This window comes from Strigops habroptila, chromosome 1, assembly GCF_004027225.2.
Source record: "Strigops habroptila isolate Jane chromosome 1, bStrHab1.2.pri, whole genome shotgun sequence".
Lineage (NCBI taxonomy): Eukaryota > Metazoa > Chordata > Aves > Psittaciformes > Psittacidae > Strigops > Strigops habroptila.
The window spans coordinates 122,094,772-122,113,389 of NC_044277.2; the positions used below are offsets into that span (position 1 = coordinate 122,094,772).

Below are 18,618 nucleotides of genomic sequence, written 5' to 3' on the forward strand. Positions count from 1 at the left end.
TGCTAACAGCACTCCAAAAAGTACCACATAACAAAAAATCTCCTTCAGATGTTCGGAAACCGAAACAAGCAACTTGTTCTAGATGTACAAAAAAGGTTGTGAAGAAGACAGTAACTTAGAGTTCCAGTTTGGGTGATTTCTTTTATTTTTGATCAAACTTTCTAAGGTTTTTCCAGCTCTCCCATCTGAGCCAGAGTTACTTACTCTCTAAATTGCACCCAGCTCTGAACTTACTCCTTCATGAAAGACAAGTGCTGTTGGCAGTGGAGATTTTTTTTGGTAGGATACCAGGCATACTGGATTTGCCTCTTCGTGAGAAGACAGCTTTACTTTACTTTATCCAAATAGCAAAGCAATACAACTAAACGGAGCTGGTGAAGTTGGGAAGTGGCTCCCACCTGCAGTTCAGATGAAGTTGCAAACATAGACCTTGACAAGAGACTGTGGCTTCAAAATGCTGAGAAGTGGTTGGCAGATGGTGGAGGGAAGTGTGTCATTTCCACTACTAGAGAGTAGGTGGGCGGCAATGCTTCTGAGAGGATCTCATGTCCATCTGCCTCCTCAGAGAGGGCAATGAGGTCCTCCATGTAGGATTCCACACCACCAGCACCCAGTAGGACCAGGAGGAGCAGGAGGGCTTTGCTGTGCCAGCAGTGACCTGCTGCTCCTGGTGGAGCACCATATGCTACATGGAAATCTGAAGTCACAGAAATGATGGCAAAGTGACAATCATCATTTGTGGCCACAGGAAAATACTCTTTCCCATGAACTTCCGCTGATGTTTTCCAGACGATCACCTGGGCTGTATAAGATAGCTTTAGGGTTTACTTGTCTCTTTAAAACAACATTTTGGCAGGTCAGCAGGTAGAGGACTGGTTCTGCATCTGTCTGGACCAGAAAAGCTTGTTAGCCACCCAGTGCACCACCTTCTGTTGCTGAAAAACATTCCCATAGCAAGTGCCCAAACATGTGCATTTATTCTGTTTCAATATTTGCGGTGCAGCTTGGTGCTCATGAAAATATAGGATTATTGATAGGTTAGGATATCGGATTCTGACAGGATTAACTTGAAGGACTGATTTTTATTTTTGGCGATTCATTTTTTCTCCTCACCATTCTCATGGTCCTCCTCTGGACTTGCTCCAACAGCTCCATGTCCTTCTTATGTTGAGGACACCAGAACTGTACACAGTACTCCAAAGGAGGTCTCATGAGAGCAGAGTAGCATATACCTATCTTTTAGAATAATGGCCATACAGACAGCTCATGACTCTTCTGATGAATTTAATCACTTCCTACACAATAAGTTAAAGAAGTAAGAATACCATTGGCAAAGCATGAAGGATGGGAGTGATTATTACTTAGATCCATAATCACATTAATTTGAGAATGAATCTGATAAAATTAGCATAAAGAGTTTAAGCACAATTGAGATGTTTTGATGCATTGAGATGAATTATGTTAAATTCATATTAATCAGACTACAGCAAAAATAAGTCTTTGCTTTCGATGAGCTAACAAACAGAGCACATTCCATATGTGGCTAAGTGATGCAGTGGAAATATTTTCCTACAATAAAAAGAGAGTGTTTTTCTAAGATCAGAGCAGGTAAAAGAGAAGAACCTGTTTCTGATGAGAACTGGATTCAGGCACTGTATAAATAAAACACGAAACAAATGTAACCAACATCTCAGTGTACATTAGTCTTAGCTGGGAAAATTGCAGAACTAGTGAGTTTTATGAAATGCTTATTCTCACAGAAACAAGTAAAATAAAACTGCAAAATGATACAGAAGCAAATCTTCAACCACTTCCATGCTTGACAAGTGATCGTTAACTTTGGGCTAAAAAATATGTCCAGAGGTTTTGTCTTCTGCTGAAGTCAAATACACTTTGTTGCAAACTCTTTGAGACAGAGGCTCTGTCCTTGTTGTGTCTTGTATGCTATGTAGCACAGTCAAATCCTGGACTCAAAGGATTAACACAGCACCTTCACACTACAGAGTGCAAAATGCGAAGAGCTCTCAGTTTATAGGTGTGCAGATGACTGAAGCTAGTGGGTTTTCATTCATGAGCCGGGCTGACTGAGAGGAAATAGCTGGTCTTTTCTAGTTATCCCAGTAACTGCGACAACAGGCTGGTGTGCCCGTCTCTCAAACATAGGAATAAACAAATCCTCCTCTTTTCGAGAACCTGGAGACAGACAGCATTCACTGCACAGGTTGGTGGCTATGCAGCAAACGGAAGATACAACTACCAGGAAAGCCTCCCAAGCTAGGTAACCACCTAAGAGAGAAGCTGCTTTGTGGCTCTGGGAGGATGGCCAAGATTGAACCCTTTTTTGGCAGAATGCAGCCTGGCAAGAAACTCAATCTGTGCGCAAAGAGGCTGCTTCCTGCTACTTGCTCTCATTGCACTGATGAACACAAAATCTGAGGGAAGTTCTTTACAGATCTGCAGGACAGCACCCAAGAAAAAAAATCTCCTTTATTGATAACTTTTTGGTAACTTTCTGATAACTTTTTGATAACTTTCCTTCCTCATGAAAGCAACCTGCGATGGCCCTAAATTCTGTCTAATTGCTCAGGAGCAAAAGGGGTCAATAGGAATGCAGACAGTCATATTCTTCCCGCAAATCTTGCTAAGAGTCGTGCAACTCTTGTGAACACCTCAACTGCAATATGTAATGAGGGCACTTCAAAAGGATGCTGGAACCATTTCACAGAGAAGAAATAAAATAATTTATTCTCCTTTTACAAGAAGGAGCTAGAACAGGTGTCTATGATGTTTTGCAGGATATTTTGGCATATTACAAACACTGTTAATGTTCCGGTCCTGTCAAAGGACTCCCAAAGGTCCATCTGCCTATGCAGAACCCTGCAATTGTGCAGTAATGTAATTGGCATGCCACTCTGCTTGGCTAACCCAGCAGCCTCTTATCACATGTAGCTGTCATTTCCCTCTCTCCTTGGTTGTCAGTTAATAGGTTATGGACAGGAAGCTGCAGCATTAATTACCATCACTACCCTTTTGGGCAAATCAAACTAAAACACTCTGACTACATAAAACCCAGAATACAATCTTCAACAATAATAACAAACTGTAATGTGAAATAAACTGCTAATTGTTTTTGAGCAGGTGTTCCTAGTAATTCAGTCAGAGTAAGAGGACTGACTCAGTTTTGGCATAGGAAGGATGTACACATTCCTGTGTCTCCTCATTCCTGCGATGCTTTCCTGGGTGAAGGGACTCAGGTTGAGAAGGTAGGGGGTCTGTGTTTTACACCAGCCTGCCCTATGGAAAGCAAGGGTGGGCTAGCCCCTTGGTGTGCATAACACAATCTCTCTTTTCAAATGCTTGCTATCCATTGAAATGCTCCCTGACCTACATTTCAAATAAATTGTTAAAAGTAGGCCAACCAATGTTACTGATTTTAAACCAAACCAGCTATATGGGCCATCACTACAGTTGTTCACTTCTTTGTTTAAAAGGAAATAAACATATTTGACCTTATTAGCCTGGTTCTTCTTCACTTTCGTGAACCTCCCCAGAGCACAGCAGTGAAGGACTCTCCTCGAGGAGAGTTTTTATTGCTTGCCACAGAAGGCAGACATGATTTATTCAAATTCAGTTTGAAGGCAATACAATATATTCTCAGATATTCTTAACCTAGCATTTTTAAGGAATAGCATAAAGTTTGATTACTGATCTACCTTACACATTTGTTTGTTTGTTTTTCTGGCTATTAGAACATTATTCTATGAAAATATTTTTAAATTCCAAGTATCCACGTTACACAAATAAGCAATAAAAGGATTTTCCAAAGCAAGACAGTGCTAAGTACTGTAGCTGTAAATCACTGGCTATCAGAACGTCATACCATTATACAATATATCTACTATGAGTCATCCATTAAATTGTGTTCCAGTCAGAAACCTGGCACACAGGGGCTCAGGCTATGATTAATGTTTTAATATACTTTTAAACCACTTACAGAACAAAATGTACACAGTTGCTCAGAGGGATCCTAGGTTTTGTGTTACAAGAAAGCAAAATATGAAATTAAACAACGGGGGATATTTTTAACAGCATCTGTGTCCATGACTATGCTACAGCAAAGCAGCCAACCCAGAATTAGGCATTCTGGACAGGAATTAATATGGCTATATCTGCACATTGTTGGGTCCCAGCTGCTGTAGCAATTGCTTTCCCTGGGCTGCAGCTTTGCACTCTGCAGGGCACTGTGCATCCAGCGGGGATGTGCCAGCACTGCCAGCATGCTCCAGCCATCGGCTCCTTGCCCATGGTATGCACCATGGCAAGCAAGCTTCATGCAGCCTCATCATACCCAATGGATTTCTATTTGGTTTCTGAGGGATGAAGCTTTTCAGGAAGGCATCATAAGTATGAGATGGACTGATGGAGGAGGGCAGAGAGGCCATCAGGGACGGACCCAGAAGAGGAGAAAACAGGGGCAACCAGGGTAGCACAAAAAAGTACAGGAACTATTTGATCTGCTGTTCATTTGGACTGGAAAAAGAGCCAGAGTGCTCAGATGATCTGCTGCCATCTTCTCCCAATGGTTGGAGGTAATCCACAATAAACAGGGGTAAGAGCTTCAGTTATTCCAGGCACCTCTCCTCCACTATCACACCTGAGCAAGAGTCACTGGGCACACTAGGATGGGACAAGACAGAGGTTACTCGAACATATACTCATGCAGGGCCTTGGCTGATTTTACAGTCATATCTGAGCACTGGACATGTTGTCGTGCCCTGAGCCAGGCTAGTTTAAGCCAACATGGAGTGTATCTAACAGCCAACTGTACTTCTGGTTACATTTGAGGTATAAGATCTACACCTGCAAAGGCGTTTCCTAGGGACTGGGTACACATATAGCTCTTATGACATGGATATAACCACTCCATTATTCATTTAAATGCTCTGTAATGATATGACTGGGATTTGTGAGACTAAATATAGACTCCTAAGCTATCCCTTGTGTAGTCAAAAGATAACGAGCCAATAGAGGTGATGGAGATTAAAGCAAAACTTACCTCATCCTAAGGAGGTATCTAAAATAAGTCAGATGGATAGTGCCCTGAATGTGCCTTTGTCTAACTTTAGCTATGAAAAGAGCATGGGCCATTAGCTTAGCTGTGTGTATCTACAAAACACAAGTCTAAATGTAAGATATACCTGACCTTAAATGCCTGTGGGTGTTTTAACTCTCTAGAGGCACTCAGACTGCTCCAGTGCCTTTCCTGAGGCAACTTGCTGCCAGTGGGAAGCCCCAAACCTTTGAAGGATGTTGGTCCAAGGGGACACTAGGAAATTCAGAAAACAGTCAGTTGGGTGTATGCAACATAAGCCATTTAGAGGTGAAATGATGAGGAAAGGAGCTTAATTATCCAAATAGATGACCTATTATTGGTTGATAACTCATTCTGACAACTAAAGCTAAAGACCATGTACATAATTAGCCCAAACCTCTTAATTTTTTCTTCCTGCTGAGAGCCATTACTGTTTCTTCTCACATACTCTTACCCTATGTGCTTGGCTGTCATCTGTAAAGACATTTTGATGTCCTTTCATTTACTTCTCTGCTGTTTCAGGCTACTTCTGTTTGGCCTTAAATATTTTCAAGAGGAGTAGGGTTGCTGGGTCATGACTAAAAATGAGCTATAATATAAGTCTGCACAGCAGTCACCAAAGGGCAATGAAATAGCATAGATGACATTCATCTTGCCTAACCTGGATGTCTGACTTCATGGTACAGATGTGTAGATTGAAGTAGTCCCTGGTGAGGAATGAGCCCTCTGCTTTTAGTACACCTGACCTGTTTTAGCCACCTGCATTACAGTGAGGCAAATGGTCTCTTGGACTCAAACACAGCTGCTTGCACTTGCAGCACTGCCATTTAATCAGATACATCCCAGTGACAAAAATAGCTGTGGCAGCATGATATCAAGGACAGTATCATGTTTTGGAAACATGATGGTACTGTCTTTCAGAGGGGAATGTTTTGGAAAATGTCCATCTTTTGAGGGATTTTGAAAAATCTACTTTCTGTCCAATTCAGATTCAAATTTCTCACATTTTAGGTAGACACTTTTACAGGCACACAGTAAGGAAAACTTGGAGAGGAACCTCAAGTTCCATTTGAATTATCTTGAATTAGTAGTTGCTTCTAAAACTACAAGCCAGGTTTCCAAACATAACTGCTTTATATTGCCAGAGAAATATCAAAGCCTAAGGTACTTAAACGCTCTATTCATGTGAGAGGCCTTGTGTAGAAAGCACAAGAGCAGGAGTTCACTAGAGGATGCCGTATCCGTACAGCGTTGCACAGCATCCACCAAAAAGGCAACTGTTAGCATTTGCACTTGTTGATCTGACATTTAAGAAGTTGCTATTTGACATTTTTTCCACGCCTGTGTTTTTAGGGGCTAATGACATATAATCTGTTTGCCTTTCAATCTCAGATGCTAGGAGACAGTACAACCAGTAGAAATTTATGGTCACCCAGGTCCCACCCTGCATTTTTAAGTTATCTTTACTTTGTAATTACAAACCTTTCCCATCATTTGAGGAAAAACAACAGGAAACACGCTAAAAAGCCTTAGTAAAAGCATGGAGAACTGAATTAGTGTCAGAACTCAGTCAAGCACAGCTCCGCACCGGGAAAGACTAAGCCTTTCAGGGACCACTACAGCTCAGTTTTAAGGGTCAAATGAGCACACCTTTCTTGAACAGCAGGTCTGAAGGCATGTCATGAATTTCAGCAAATCTGGAGTGAATTCTCTCATTTTACAGATACAGCCAGTGTGTGTTTTGCCATGACAACCTCATATAAAAGCCCTGGAAGCTGCAAATGGCCACTGTGCCTGAACAGTAAAAGTGCAGCCAATTACAGCAAGACTAGGGATGCTGAGATTTTGCTGATTCTGAAAACAGCTGTCCTGGGAATACTGACTTCTCACTGCTACAGTGGCAGAGCTTCAGGGTCCAGAGATGGTGCAGGTGCACAACAATTAGGCAAAAAGACAGGTTAAATCAGCCTTTTCACAGAGACATTTAAATCTGCAGTTTAGCCTGTGTGGTAGGTATTCAGCCTCCATCCCTGCTGATCTTCCTCACCTGAGCAGAAAAGGTGCAGCCTGAAAACCTGAGAATAACCCCCAGGACCTGATGCCTTCAACTTTGGGAAAACAGTGCATTTTGCAGTACAGAGTCCCTTCTAGCATCACATTTCTGGAGGAAACAGCACTCCGCCTCCTAAATAAAAGGCCATGTGTGGGGATCACACTGCCAAAACACCATCCACAGGATCTGACAGAGGTTGGCTTATTTTGACATGAAATACCTTGGGACTGGGCTACATGAAAGCTATCATCCCTTTATGATGCTGCAACAGTTTTGAGAAACCTAAGCCTACTATTAGTTACTGCTTTAAAAGAAGAGCAAGCAACTGAAATGTAGACAGATTTTTTTCCTGAGGAAAGTGATGAGGAAATCTGTCCCAAAATAAATATTTATTCTTAGACTCTTAAACCTCTGTTTTCCCCTCCTGATGGCAGCTGTTAATTTGATGGTGTCTTCCCATTGATAAAGCAACGATAATAACATTGTTGAGAAAGCTCAGACCTTTTTGAGAGATGGTGACTGACTTCTTTGCAGCCCAGATTCAGTTGTTCCACATAAACCACAAATACTCTTCACAGAAGTGCCATTTATGAATGCTTTGAATTTTCTTTAATCATCCATACTTCATATTCTGGCCATGGCACACCATATCAGATCAGTGAATCTGACACCACCAGGATTACATGGTGCTTTGTTTCCTCCGTTACTCTGAGAGTTTTGAGAAAATAAACAAGAATACAAAGTCCTTGGGAAAAATGATGGGAATTGCTGCTCTGTTTCATGCCATTTAGACCCTGAAAGATCTGTCTTAAAATGAATGCAGATATTATTCCAGCCTGAAAATTTGTGAGAATTCTTTGAATGTGTCTGGTTCTGAATTCACAATGTTCCTTAGTCTGCATTAATCTCTTTGAACCTCATGGGAGGGGGAAGACTTGATCCATCCTAGGATGGAAAAAGAGATTCTGCTTTACATCTGAATTACTGAAGTGTTATGCCAGTGCAACCCAGTGATTTCAATGAGGGTAAAACTGGTGACAGGATGCCAGAGCTGGAGAGCAGGAGATCCTGTCCCTGTGCATCCTGCACAGTACCACGCCACCTTCCTGGTCCTGTGGCTTAGTAGTTCTGTACAGGCCTGGTGAGAGGGAGTCTAGACAGCAAATGCTGTTAGGAAGCAAAGGGTTATATCCTGAGAAATGCAATTCTGCTGATACTAGAGAAATGCAATGGCAGCAGAAGTGGCTGTCCCCTCCATGTGTCAGTTGTTTTGTGGATGAGGGCATAGGCAGATAGAATAGGAACCTCCTTTCCCTGTCACTTCCTGAAATGACCCCCTGTAGACACATGCACATCAAGTACTGTTCTCGCTTGCACTTCTCAGGCTCAGCTATTGCAGCTATGAACCTCAGAAATGTGATACAGCGCTTTTTAGTCCAGTTCAGAAATGTTCCTTAGCTGGGACAACTTCTTTCTAAACCTGAGCGTTAGAACCATGCCTTCCTGTTCTCCCTCTATTTCAATGGATTTCCAGTGACATCCTTTTGTGTTAAATTAATTAATTAACTAAATAAATAAATAGATAAGAACAATTTAAATGGATCTTAGAAGGATGTTAGTGACTACGCTGGTTTGTGTTTCAGAAGACAGTTTGTGACTCCCCTGTCCTGGTATAGCATTTGCTATGTCAGGAAAGAACTTGTGACACTGAAACACCTGCTCTTCTTCTCTGCTTTACTGGTGGAATCTAATGACAGAAAAGGGGTTCTCACAGAGGAAATAGGAGGGATAGGAGACGTGCGCTTGTCTTCATGCATCTGCTCAGAACAAAGAAAACTAATGGGATTTGTGTATTTATTTGTAGATGTCAAAAATTACTCTGGGGCCTGCAAAGTCTAAAGCACAGCCTTGCTTGCAAGTCCTTGGCTTGCAAATGATCAGTTAAAAGGTTAAGTTCATTCATCCATAACAGGCACTTTTGCTTCGTTTTACTTTGGAGCTAAACAAAAAATGCCAGAATCTCATCACTGAACATGGTATGGTGAAACACAAAACTGGTGGAAAACCTTTGACTGGAGACTGACTTTGGCCCTCTTTGACTTACAGAAAAGCAAGTAATACATTTATGCTCTCCAGGCCAACCTTGCTGAGCCAGTTTGTCCTAGTGAAGTCTATGCACAAATATAAACTTCAAATGCACAAAATTTGCACAATTTGTAAATTCACAAGTACACCCTGGGCTCATCTCACCAAACCTTGTTCCTATACCTGAGGCAACAGAAAGGCAGTGTTTTAGATAGTCAGTTAGACCCTTCATTAGATGAAGGGCTCCTAGGGAAGATGATGACAGCTTTCACAAGAACACTGATCCTCTCCTAGTGTAAAAGATACACTATAGAAGACTCAGGAGACAGGACTTCTAGGTATTGGCCAGTACTTCTGTGTTAGGAGTTTGGTCTCTGATTACTTCTGCATCTAGATGATACTCTAGAATAGCTTTGAGTCATCTCTTTGGGGCTAAACTGGCTGCATAGGCCCCTGTAAGTAATCCAGTGGGAGCAGGATGGAGGAACAGATGTCCTAAGATGAAAGACTTTGGAGATGCTTTGAGAGTGACAGGAAAGCTCTGGAAATAGTCACATTAATAAAGAATTGAATTATTTAACAAGAATGGAGCCTCCTGAACCTCTACCCTGAGCATAATACATGAAACAACTCAGAGGATCAAAGTGCCCTTCTTTGTGGAGCTCCACCTTTGTTGCTTCCAAGGGGGGCTGCACCATGGACACTGCTGGGACTACTAAGGCAAACACAAGTCATATGGGGCAGCAGTTTTTCCATTTATCTTCACTGGTATCAGCTATGAGCTTCTCATTTGAGAAGAATATGTTTTAAAACTCCACAGGCTCTGCCAGGCTACATCAGAAGGAACTGAAAGCAACGAGAGATGAGAACGTAACATTTATATGGTAAGAAATCCTAAAATGGACACTGTTCTTGAAATCCTGTGAATCTCCTTTGTTTTCTTGGCTCTTATTCCACCACTATGCCTTTGAGAATAGAGGAGGTCACCAGTATCATGACCCCATAAATCACAGTAACTACCCTTTATACACTCCCCATCTGCCCACAGAGCTCAACGTTTTATTTCTGCTGTTTTACTGTGATAAGGAGGAAAACCTAATACACTTGGGCAGTCGTGGTTTTCACTTGAATTTGTAAATGGTGAGATTATTTACAGTGTTCTAGTGTCCATGAGGATACTAGGTTTTTCAATATTATTACGACTATGGCCTTGCTTTAAAGACTGTAATGCTAGTGCACACCAGCTTTTGTGCTCTCCTCACTTTTTCATGGTCTCACTAACAATGCTGAGTGGGAAGCAGATTAGTAGTTACTCTTGAAGGTTTGATTCTTACCAGGAGATGGGGTTTGGGCAGTACAGATAAACTGAGTGCCCTTTGTTATCCCACCTCATGCCCACAGTGATAGCAACAAGTGAAATGCTTGGGAAGGTGAAGGGACTATGTGCTCCTTTTGGAGACAGTGCGCTGCACCAACAGCCAGAGTGGTCAACTTGCTCAGGATCTTTAAAGTGTATCTACATCAACACAAGGAGTCAAGAACAGGATTCAGCCTATCACAACCCATGTCCAAGAGCTGAGCAAGTTACAGATACTGCCAGTGGAAAGGACTGTGCCAGGCTCACCCAGCCCATGCCCAACCTGTCCTTGCTGAGAAAATGAAATCACGGTGCTTGTAATGAAACATGGACTGCTCTGGGTTCTTCCTTACCAGCTCTGCTGCTATATCCACGCAAGAGGGGGTAAATTTTATTTATATATTAAGGCATAAATAAGGTGTGTGGTAGAGATCTATGACTTGACAGTGAGATTGGAACATGTCTGAATAAATGCCGGGTTCTTACTCTCTGATATACCATGGCCAAGCATGAGAGCCAACACAGGGTTCCCACAAGCTACCAGTGGAGCACTGGCCCTTGCTATGGACTCTATATTTCAAACAAAAACTTTCACAGCATACAATTCCAGAAGCAAGGGTGAAACTACTACATGAAATGTGAAGAGGCTACAGAGGAGCCTGGAGAAAGAAGAGAACAGATATCTCCACTAGAACAGGAAAGTGGTAACAACACAGTAAGATCTCTTAAACCTTTTCTGGCTTAAGAGGTTCTAGTTACCGAGCCATTACTGCTTTGTGACCAAACTTAGTCCCGTTTACAAACATATGTATATTGGTGCCCATGGAGTTGATAAATTATTCAGTTTCTCATTAGCAGAGCTATCTCTCCAGTCATGAGCTCTATCTCCCTTACCCCCATCAGTACTGAGTATTAAAATTACTAATCTTGTTGAATACAAAAAATGAAAAATACAAATCTGATGTGCAAGACTATATCCAGAGATTAGGCAGCAAGAGTTTTATTTATATTTCCAGGGTTTTTAATGGAGAACATAATGTGCTGACTACAGATCACCCTTCTCCTGTGGCTCAGTCTCATTTGAAGATACACCTTCCTATAAAATCTGTTCCAGTAAAAATGTAATTAAAACAGTTGCTATGTTAAAATGAAAAAAATTTTCTCACAAAATATTTTTCAGTAGATGTAAATGAGTGTTCATACGTGTATCTTATTTATTTTTGTTACAAGTGTTTCTGAATCTTTTTCTTTGCTCTTCACTTCTTGAACGGCCACCTGGGCTCAGGTCTTTTTCTTTCATCACTTCAGATCCAGACAAAAACAAGAGAAAGAGAAAGAGAGAGAAGGAAAATTATGTAACCAGAAAGCAGGAAAAAACCAAGGTAAAAAAGCAAATTAAGATATATCAAAAAAGTGGCTTGACTTACCATTTTACATGAGCAGGATGACAATCAAAGGGTTTCACTCTGTGCAGCAAACTATATGTAAGGATGCAGTACAGCCTCTCCTGATGTAAATGATGCTTTGGGTTGTCTCACATCTTTGTGTCTGGATCACAGGAAGAATGTGCGTGTCTTGGTGTTAGGGATGAATTTCCTCTCTTGCTCCTCCTGTCTTTTCTCTTTGTTATTTAACAGAACATTCTTTTTTCTTTCAAAATTATATGGATTTGTTGTTATCCTCATAAATATGTATTCACAGTAAGTATTTTCCCATGGCATTGCATATTTAAAATCTATTGTGAAAATTTAGGCAGGGGAAAAAAAGAAAGCAGGAGCTATTGGGGTGGAAACACATTTATTATTTTGCAGGATAAATACCATAAATTTCATCTCTGTATATGGCCATTACATAAGGGTGTCTGTAACTGTTTGAAATTCCTTCTACACACTTTAGTTTTTCTGTATATATTGGAGGTAAGAGCCACATACACATAAGCCTGTCAGGCTCAGAAAATGCACAGGTGGAAAGTGGATAAATGAAGAAAGCTTCAGGAATTCAGAAGTAGTTGTCTTCAAATGGACTTAATAAAACAGAGGGTGCAGTAAGGATCGAAGAAAACAAAAAGCTATAAAGCTTTCATTTGCTCTGTCAATTGGCATTAAAATTAGTATGGGAATGTATTTGGTGGACTAATTAAATTTTTAACATAAATCTTTTACGTCTTCATATATTCATATGGAGACTATATGTAATATATTATGCAATATATATGTAATATATATAATGTGTGCTTAGCTGACTAGCTGCAGCCAGGTTTACTAGCACAGCTATAGTGGGTAAGATCAGTGCAAGGACACACTTAGGCCATTTCCTTGACTGTATTCAGCACTAAAGGTGCGCTTCATATTGCCACTAGAGACCTGAAAGCTGATCACACACAGGAACCTCCGCACCGCCCTGGGACTCCACAGCCTCCAAAGGTAACCTCTTATGTAATTTCTATACTGTCCATTGCCATAGCAATGGAGGTTGGGGTTTTCATTAGGTGATGCTCCACGTGCCAGTACCTGTCCTATGGCTACATGGCTTTACCGAAGCCTCTGAGACCTTTGTCATTGACTTCACTGGGGTCAAGATTACTCGAAATAAAGTAATAAAGATCCAAATAAAGATCCAGCCCAAAGGCACTAGATACAGTTTTAAAATGAAATCTCAGAGCATAAGAGTCCTCGCCACAGCCTCAACTTTTACTTTAAAGCACTTCAGATAATTTACTTCTGCTGTCAGGAAGTATCATTCTTAACCCTGAGGTAAGGATCTTACTTCAATTTAGGTGCCTGATATCATCTGCCAGCTTTTTATCTTCAAATATCAAGTGTATTTTCGTTGCATCTCTTGCACAGGCTATGTACAAATGAAGCCATGCGGGAAGGAGAAACAAAATGTGTGATTTTTTAAATTATTCTTCTGCTCTTCTTTTTTTTAATCTCCAGATGGTCTCTGGGACTGGTGATGTTTTCTTTAGCCCATATATTTCCTGCTTTGATTAGCTGACTTAACTAGTAAGCTTTAACTAGCTTACTTACCCAGCACATGTTTGAGAGATACACATGTGATCAGATTATATCAGGTGCTAATGTTTAATCACTTTCACAAAATTAGAAGCGGGTAAATGGCTGAACCATAATTGAATGATCTTATTAGAAGTCAAGCTGATTAGTGTTGTGACATAACTTGAGAGATTCCCAGCCTTGCATTAATTTCATATCAGCCGGGGCTGCAGTAATGGCGGTGAGCACAACGCCATTGCTCTATTAGAGACAAAGATCAGAGCTGGGTGACCAAGATCTGCAATACATATTTATCAGCTGCGTGGCTGGCACAACTTCTGTCATTACCTAAGAGCAGCGAAGAATGCTATTGCTTTGATTTACCACCACCCAAGGTAAAAAAGTGCAGCAAATGGATCTTTTGGGGGGGTATTTCTAAAAAAGTGGTATCTCTCCCCATTCCTGCTTCTCCCCAGCATGTGTGCTTGTGAGAAAGGACTGGTGGATGTCGATGGCATCTGCCCCTTCAGCGGCTTTGTTGGGAAATATCAGGTCGTTAGTGCCGAGAACAGTAGGGATCTGACACGTATTTGAATGGATGGGCTAGCTGGAGCAAGTCTGAGGCTTCTCCTTCTTGTACCTGATTCAAAGATTTTTATTGCTTGGTGAAAGATCTAAGCAAGGCTGAGTGAAATTCTCAGAACCTGCACCCTCCATGTGTGCTTCACCAGATGGCTATCATTAACTGGTGAATAGGAATCCTTGGTTTTGTCATGGCTGTAGTAATTTCATTGGGGTCTTAAGATGGAGAGGAGTCATGCAGTACTTACAGGATCCCTTTTTACAAGGCCTGGGTTAGGCACAACAGCAATGAGGTGGGCAATTGTAAACACGGAGTTCAGCACATAAGAAGAAAACAAATTCTTATGCAGTGTTATCCTCTGACAGCTGAGGCTCCTGAAAAATATGTAGCGCACGTTATAAATTAGTATTTTTCTTCTGATGTCACTTTAACAAGCAACAGTCTCTCAAGAATGTCTTTTGGCAAGGCATAATCGGAAAATACATGCCTTGCATTGCAGCCATAACCTCTGTCAAATTTTTTGTTTTGTTTTTACACCTGTTTAGCACCACATGCTTTTTAGACCATGTTGTAAAGAGCCATCCAGCTACATTCTCAACCCTTGATGCCTTTCTTTATTTCATGGTAATCAAGATATTAAGTGGTGAAGCAGAACCCTGAGAATTATTAGATGCGCATGATACAAGTAATGAACATCAGGAATACTGCTTTATAAGTAACTGTTCCCTGGAGACTCAATTTCTCAAATACTCAGATGAAAATTATTTGCTACTTTCGGAATTAGTGGCAAGACAGGATGGGAACTTTGGGCAGGAATCTCCTTAAATTACAGGGGGATTTGGATTGGTATCCTGCATGTTTCTAACTCCAGCTAAGCTCCCAAATCAGAAGAGATTGTTTTCCTGCTCAGAAAGAGCAGCAATCTTTCCTGAATACTGACTTTGAGGATGGTAGGATTTCTGCTATTGTGCGTAGCAGAATTTCACATGAGAACTTCACAGGATTCTTCTGAAACCAAGTCGTGACTGCAGTTTCAGACCTGAACCATCACCCCTTTCTAATTCATGCCCAAATCCTCATGCCACCTCATTGGCTACCTCTGATGCAGAGAAAACTGCCTCGACAGTGCCCCATGCCCCAGAGCACAGCCTGGGGCTGGCACAGGTGATTATGGAAAGGCAATCATGGAGTTGTTAGATAATGCTGTGATGTCTGTATTCAGTGATCACTGAAAGCAAGCAGGTAAAACCAGTATGTAAAAAAACTAAGAGGAGCAAGTGTTGCTGTCTTGCTGAAGTAAGCTTCCCTCTCAGCACTCGGAGTCTTTTGCAGTCTGGAACGGAGCACAGGCAGCGACTTTCTGACACTCTGCAAGTGGAGGTCAATGCAGAATGCACTTTCTTTAAAAACAGAGAGCTAATCTAACCAGCTGAACTCTTCGCTTATTTTGCTTGTTTCTTTATTTGTTTTCCATTTTTTTAGCTCCTCGGTCACCTGCCACTTATTCTTTCTTCTCCTAACACCTATTTTCTGAATCATTGGATTGAATTCTTCCTTTAGCTTGAGATCACCTTTCTGGTTATGGTCATCATCATCCTGTAATGCTCATCACTTTTACTGACCTCCTTATTTACCAATACACCTTCTTTGGTTCAGGATGTCCATGAGATGCTAGTGGGCTAGGAATAAGAGTATCTCTACACTTACCCTGATTTTGTATTGCTCCTTTAGCATCAGCTGTTGGCAACGTCAAGCACCAGATATGCGAACAAGACTGGTGTGATACCAAGCCTGTTCCCAACAAATTAAAATTTCCCTATTACTTAGAGCAGTCTCTTCAGCTCCTGGCCACAGAAATGCAGACCCTTGTCTCTCCAGCTTCCTCTCTACAGGGCTACTGGTACAGAGAGAGAGTGTTTTGTGATAATCTCTGCCAGGTACACGTGCTTCCACTCCCATTCCTGTCCTTCCTCACTGCTCCACTTGACTTTTGACAGTCTTACTCCTCTATTAAATTGGACTGTCCTTCACTCCATGTTGCCTTTGTCTGCTGTCCAAGCTCCTTTCCCTGCCTGCCTTCCTCCCTTAGTTTTACTCCTTCTTTCCTCTCAGTATTCCCCCCTTTCTTTCTTGACTCCAGCTTTCATGCTAAAGATCCATCTGGATCATTACGCATATATTTCCATACCCTCACTTTTTAGTTTGACCTTCAGTGTTTGCCATCACAGTGGCATCAGGACCTGCCTGATTCAGTCTGCACTGAAAGGAGGACATTTTAACAAACCCAAACCCTTTATTTGACTCATCCTCTCTTCTGCTTTTGACAATCTGACCTCTTAGCCCTCTTAGCCCTCTTAGCCTCTCCTTCTCTGACCTATCTTAGCCCTCTTCCTGTCCCTCTTCCTGATATCCTAATCATTCCTTCGTGGTGTATTTGAAGGCTCCTTGTCACCCTCCCTCCCCATCTTTCTGTATGCTCCCTACTCTGCGTCATTAATTGTAATGCAAGAAGGCACCACTAAGCCAGTTATCCACGCCTAGATCTTCTGAGTTTTTTGTGCCGCTAGGCCTCTATCAATTGTGTCTCAGAGTTTCAGAGCCTCCTATGTTTCTTGTGGTTCCATTGTGTTTCACATTTATTCTATGTCTCCTACATTTCCTTTGACAGAGATGGGTTCTCCTATCTACTCACAGAGTCACCCTTACTTTTGAGTTCCTATCTCCACTTCCCTATTCCATCTAGGATGTTTTGACTTCCAAGGAGTTCTAGCATTATTTTCTTCATAGATCTGCACTGTGAATCCGTCATTTGTTCTCATTCATGAATACCAATTACTGCAAATACCCATTTTTACTCCCAGCCAGTTATTTTCCACCTCTTACTTACTTGATTAGTTTTCAAACTATTTTCATGCTTTCTACCTTTCTCCCCGTTACCCCTGGGGAAAACTCCAACAAACTTTCACAAATTATCCTTCCACCAATTATCCTTCTTCAACTTTAAAAGCCTTGGCAACAATTAGACTGCAGGTGCATTCAGAACACACCATCTATTATTCTGGCAAATCTAGACTTATTGTACTCCCCATTTGTCTTTAAACAAATGTCTTTGTTTTAGTAATTCAATTGGAAGTGATTTTGAGCTAGGAGTCCCTTTTTCCTTTTGTGTTTTATCATATAAGATAATGGGGTCCCAGTCTGCAATTATAAAAATACTGCAATAATGTGATGGTGCATGTAACACTTTATTTTATGAATACTCTGTCTCCTGAGTTAGTATTGCTTAGTGATGCTCATCACTCCTGATTCAGAATTCCCTTCCGAAATTACTGCAACATCTGTGATGCCAGATCATTACGAATCTTGATACCCAAAACTGAATGGAAAACAAATCTCTGCCAGGAAAGACTTACATGTGGGAAACAGCAACCTCTGCAAGCTGTATTTTGCTGCCTCTACAGTTAGAGACTATTATACAGTCCCAAAACTATCTCTTGCTATCTGATTGCCTGTCTGATTGACAACTTGCCTTCTATTGAAGGTCAAATAATCTATTGATGTCATAGCCAGATGAGAGAAACCCAGTGAAGGTAACAGGAACCCTGCTCCCCTACAGCTTTATTCTCATTTTCTTATGGTCGTAGTTTGGTTTTGGTTTTGTCCTCCCATTTTGCAGCACTTTGTTTTAATTCCTTTCTCTACTTCTTCCTATAACCTTTGTGTCATGGATTAGTCATGGAAGAGGAAGGAGAAGTGGAGGAGGAAAGAGAGGAGGAGGTGTGTTACTGTCTGGAAAGCTGCTGCAAAGATGAGTCTTTCATTGTGGCCTGGGACTGGTCAGGACCGTGGGTCGTCTGTGACTCAGAGCTAAGAGTGAGTCAGACAGCCTGAACCTGCCTTGCTCACGGCAAGGAATCACCTTCCTGGTCCGTTTTGGGTAGCTAATTTAACTAGATCCTGTCTTTACTGTCCTGAAGAACTCTGAAGCCTGGGTGTAGGATTTGAAATCAAATTAAACTGTGCTCTTCCCAGCTTTCTTAAAGCACTACTTTGGCTATAGTTTCGTGCTCTTTATCTTTACTTAGATGGGAAAGGAATTCATCAGTTCATTGGGTAGAGTTTCTAGCTATCTCTGTATCTGATTACTGCACGTTATCACAGTCACTCAACAAATTGCCTCTCTGGAAATTAACAGAATTTACAACTTGTATTTTGGATCCACCTATGTTGAATTTGTAATCCTACAAACTCTTTTAGTCTATGCAAAATCCAACTGTTTCATTTTCCTGATTCCTAGACTTGCTTTTGGTGGTGGTGATGCTGGGGGCTTGTTCTTTTATTACCCTTTCTGTCTGACAGTTGAGGCACAGACATCTAATTGCATAGCTTTAAGATTTATGCCAGCTTCTTCTGGCCTCTCAGTTTACTAAGTATACCCTTTTCCAGCCTATATGG

General features: G+C 41.3%; 1 protein-coding gene across 4 annotated transcripts in view; it reads right to left on the reverse strand.

Annotated features, from left to right (window-relative positions):
• The window catches only part of CALCR (calcitonin receptor), a 170,835-nt gene that overhangs the window by 24,357 nt on the left and 127,860 nt on the right, over positions 1–18,618 (reverse strand). For all 4 annotated transcript variants that reach the window (XR_003994071.1, XM_030503613.1, XM_030503622.1 and 1 more), the window contains exon 7: positions 14,411–14,537. Coding sequence is in view for 3 of the 4 variants with exons in the window: in XM_030503613.1 (XP_030359473.1) it covers positions 14,411–14,537 (127 nt within the window). In the remaining variant the exon portion in view is untranslated. The remainder of the gene's footprint in view (positions 1–14,410; positions 14,538–18,618) is intronic.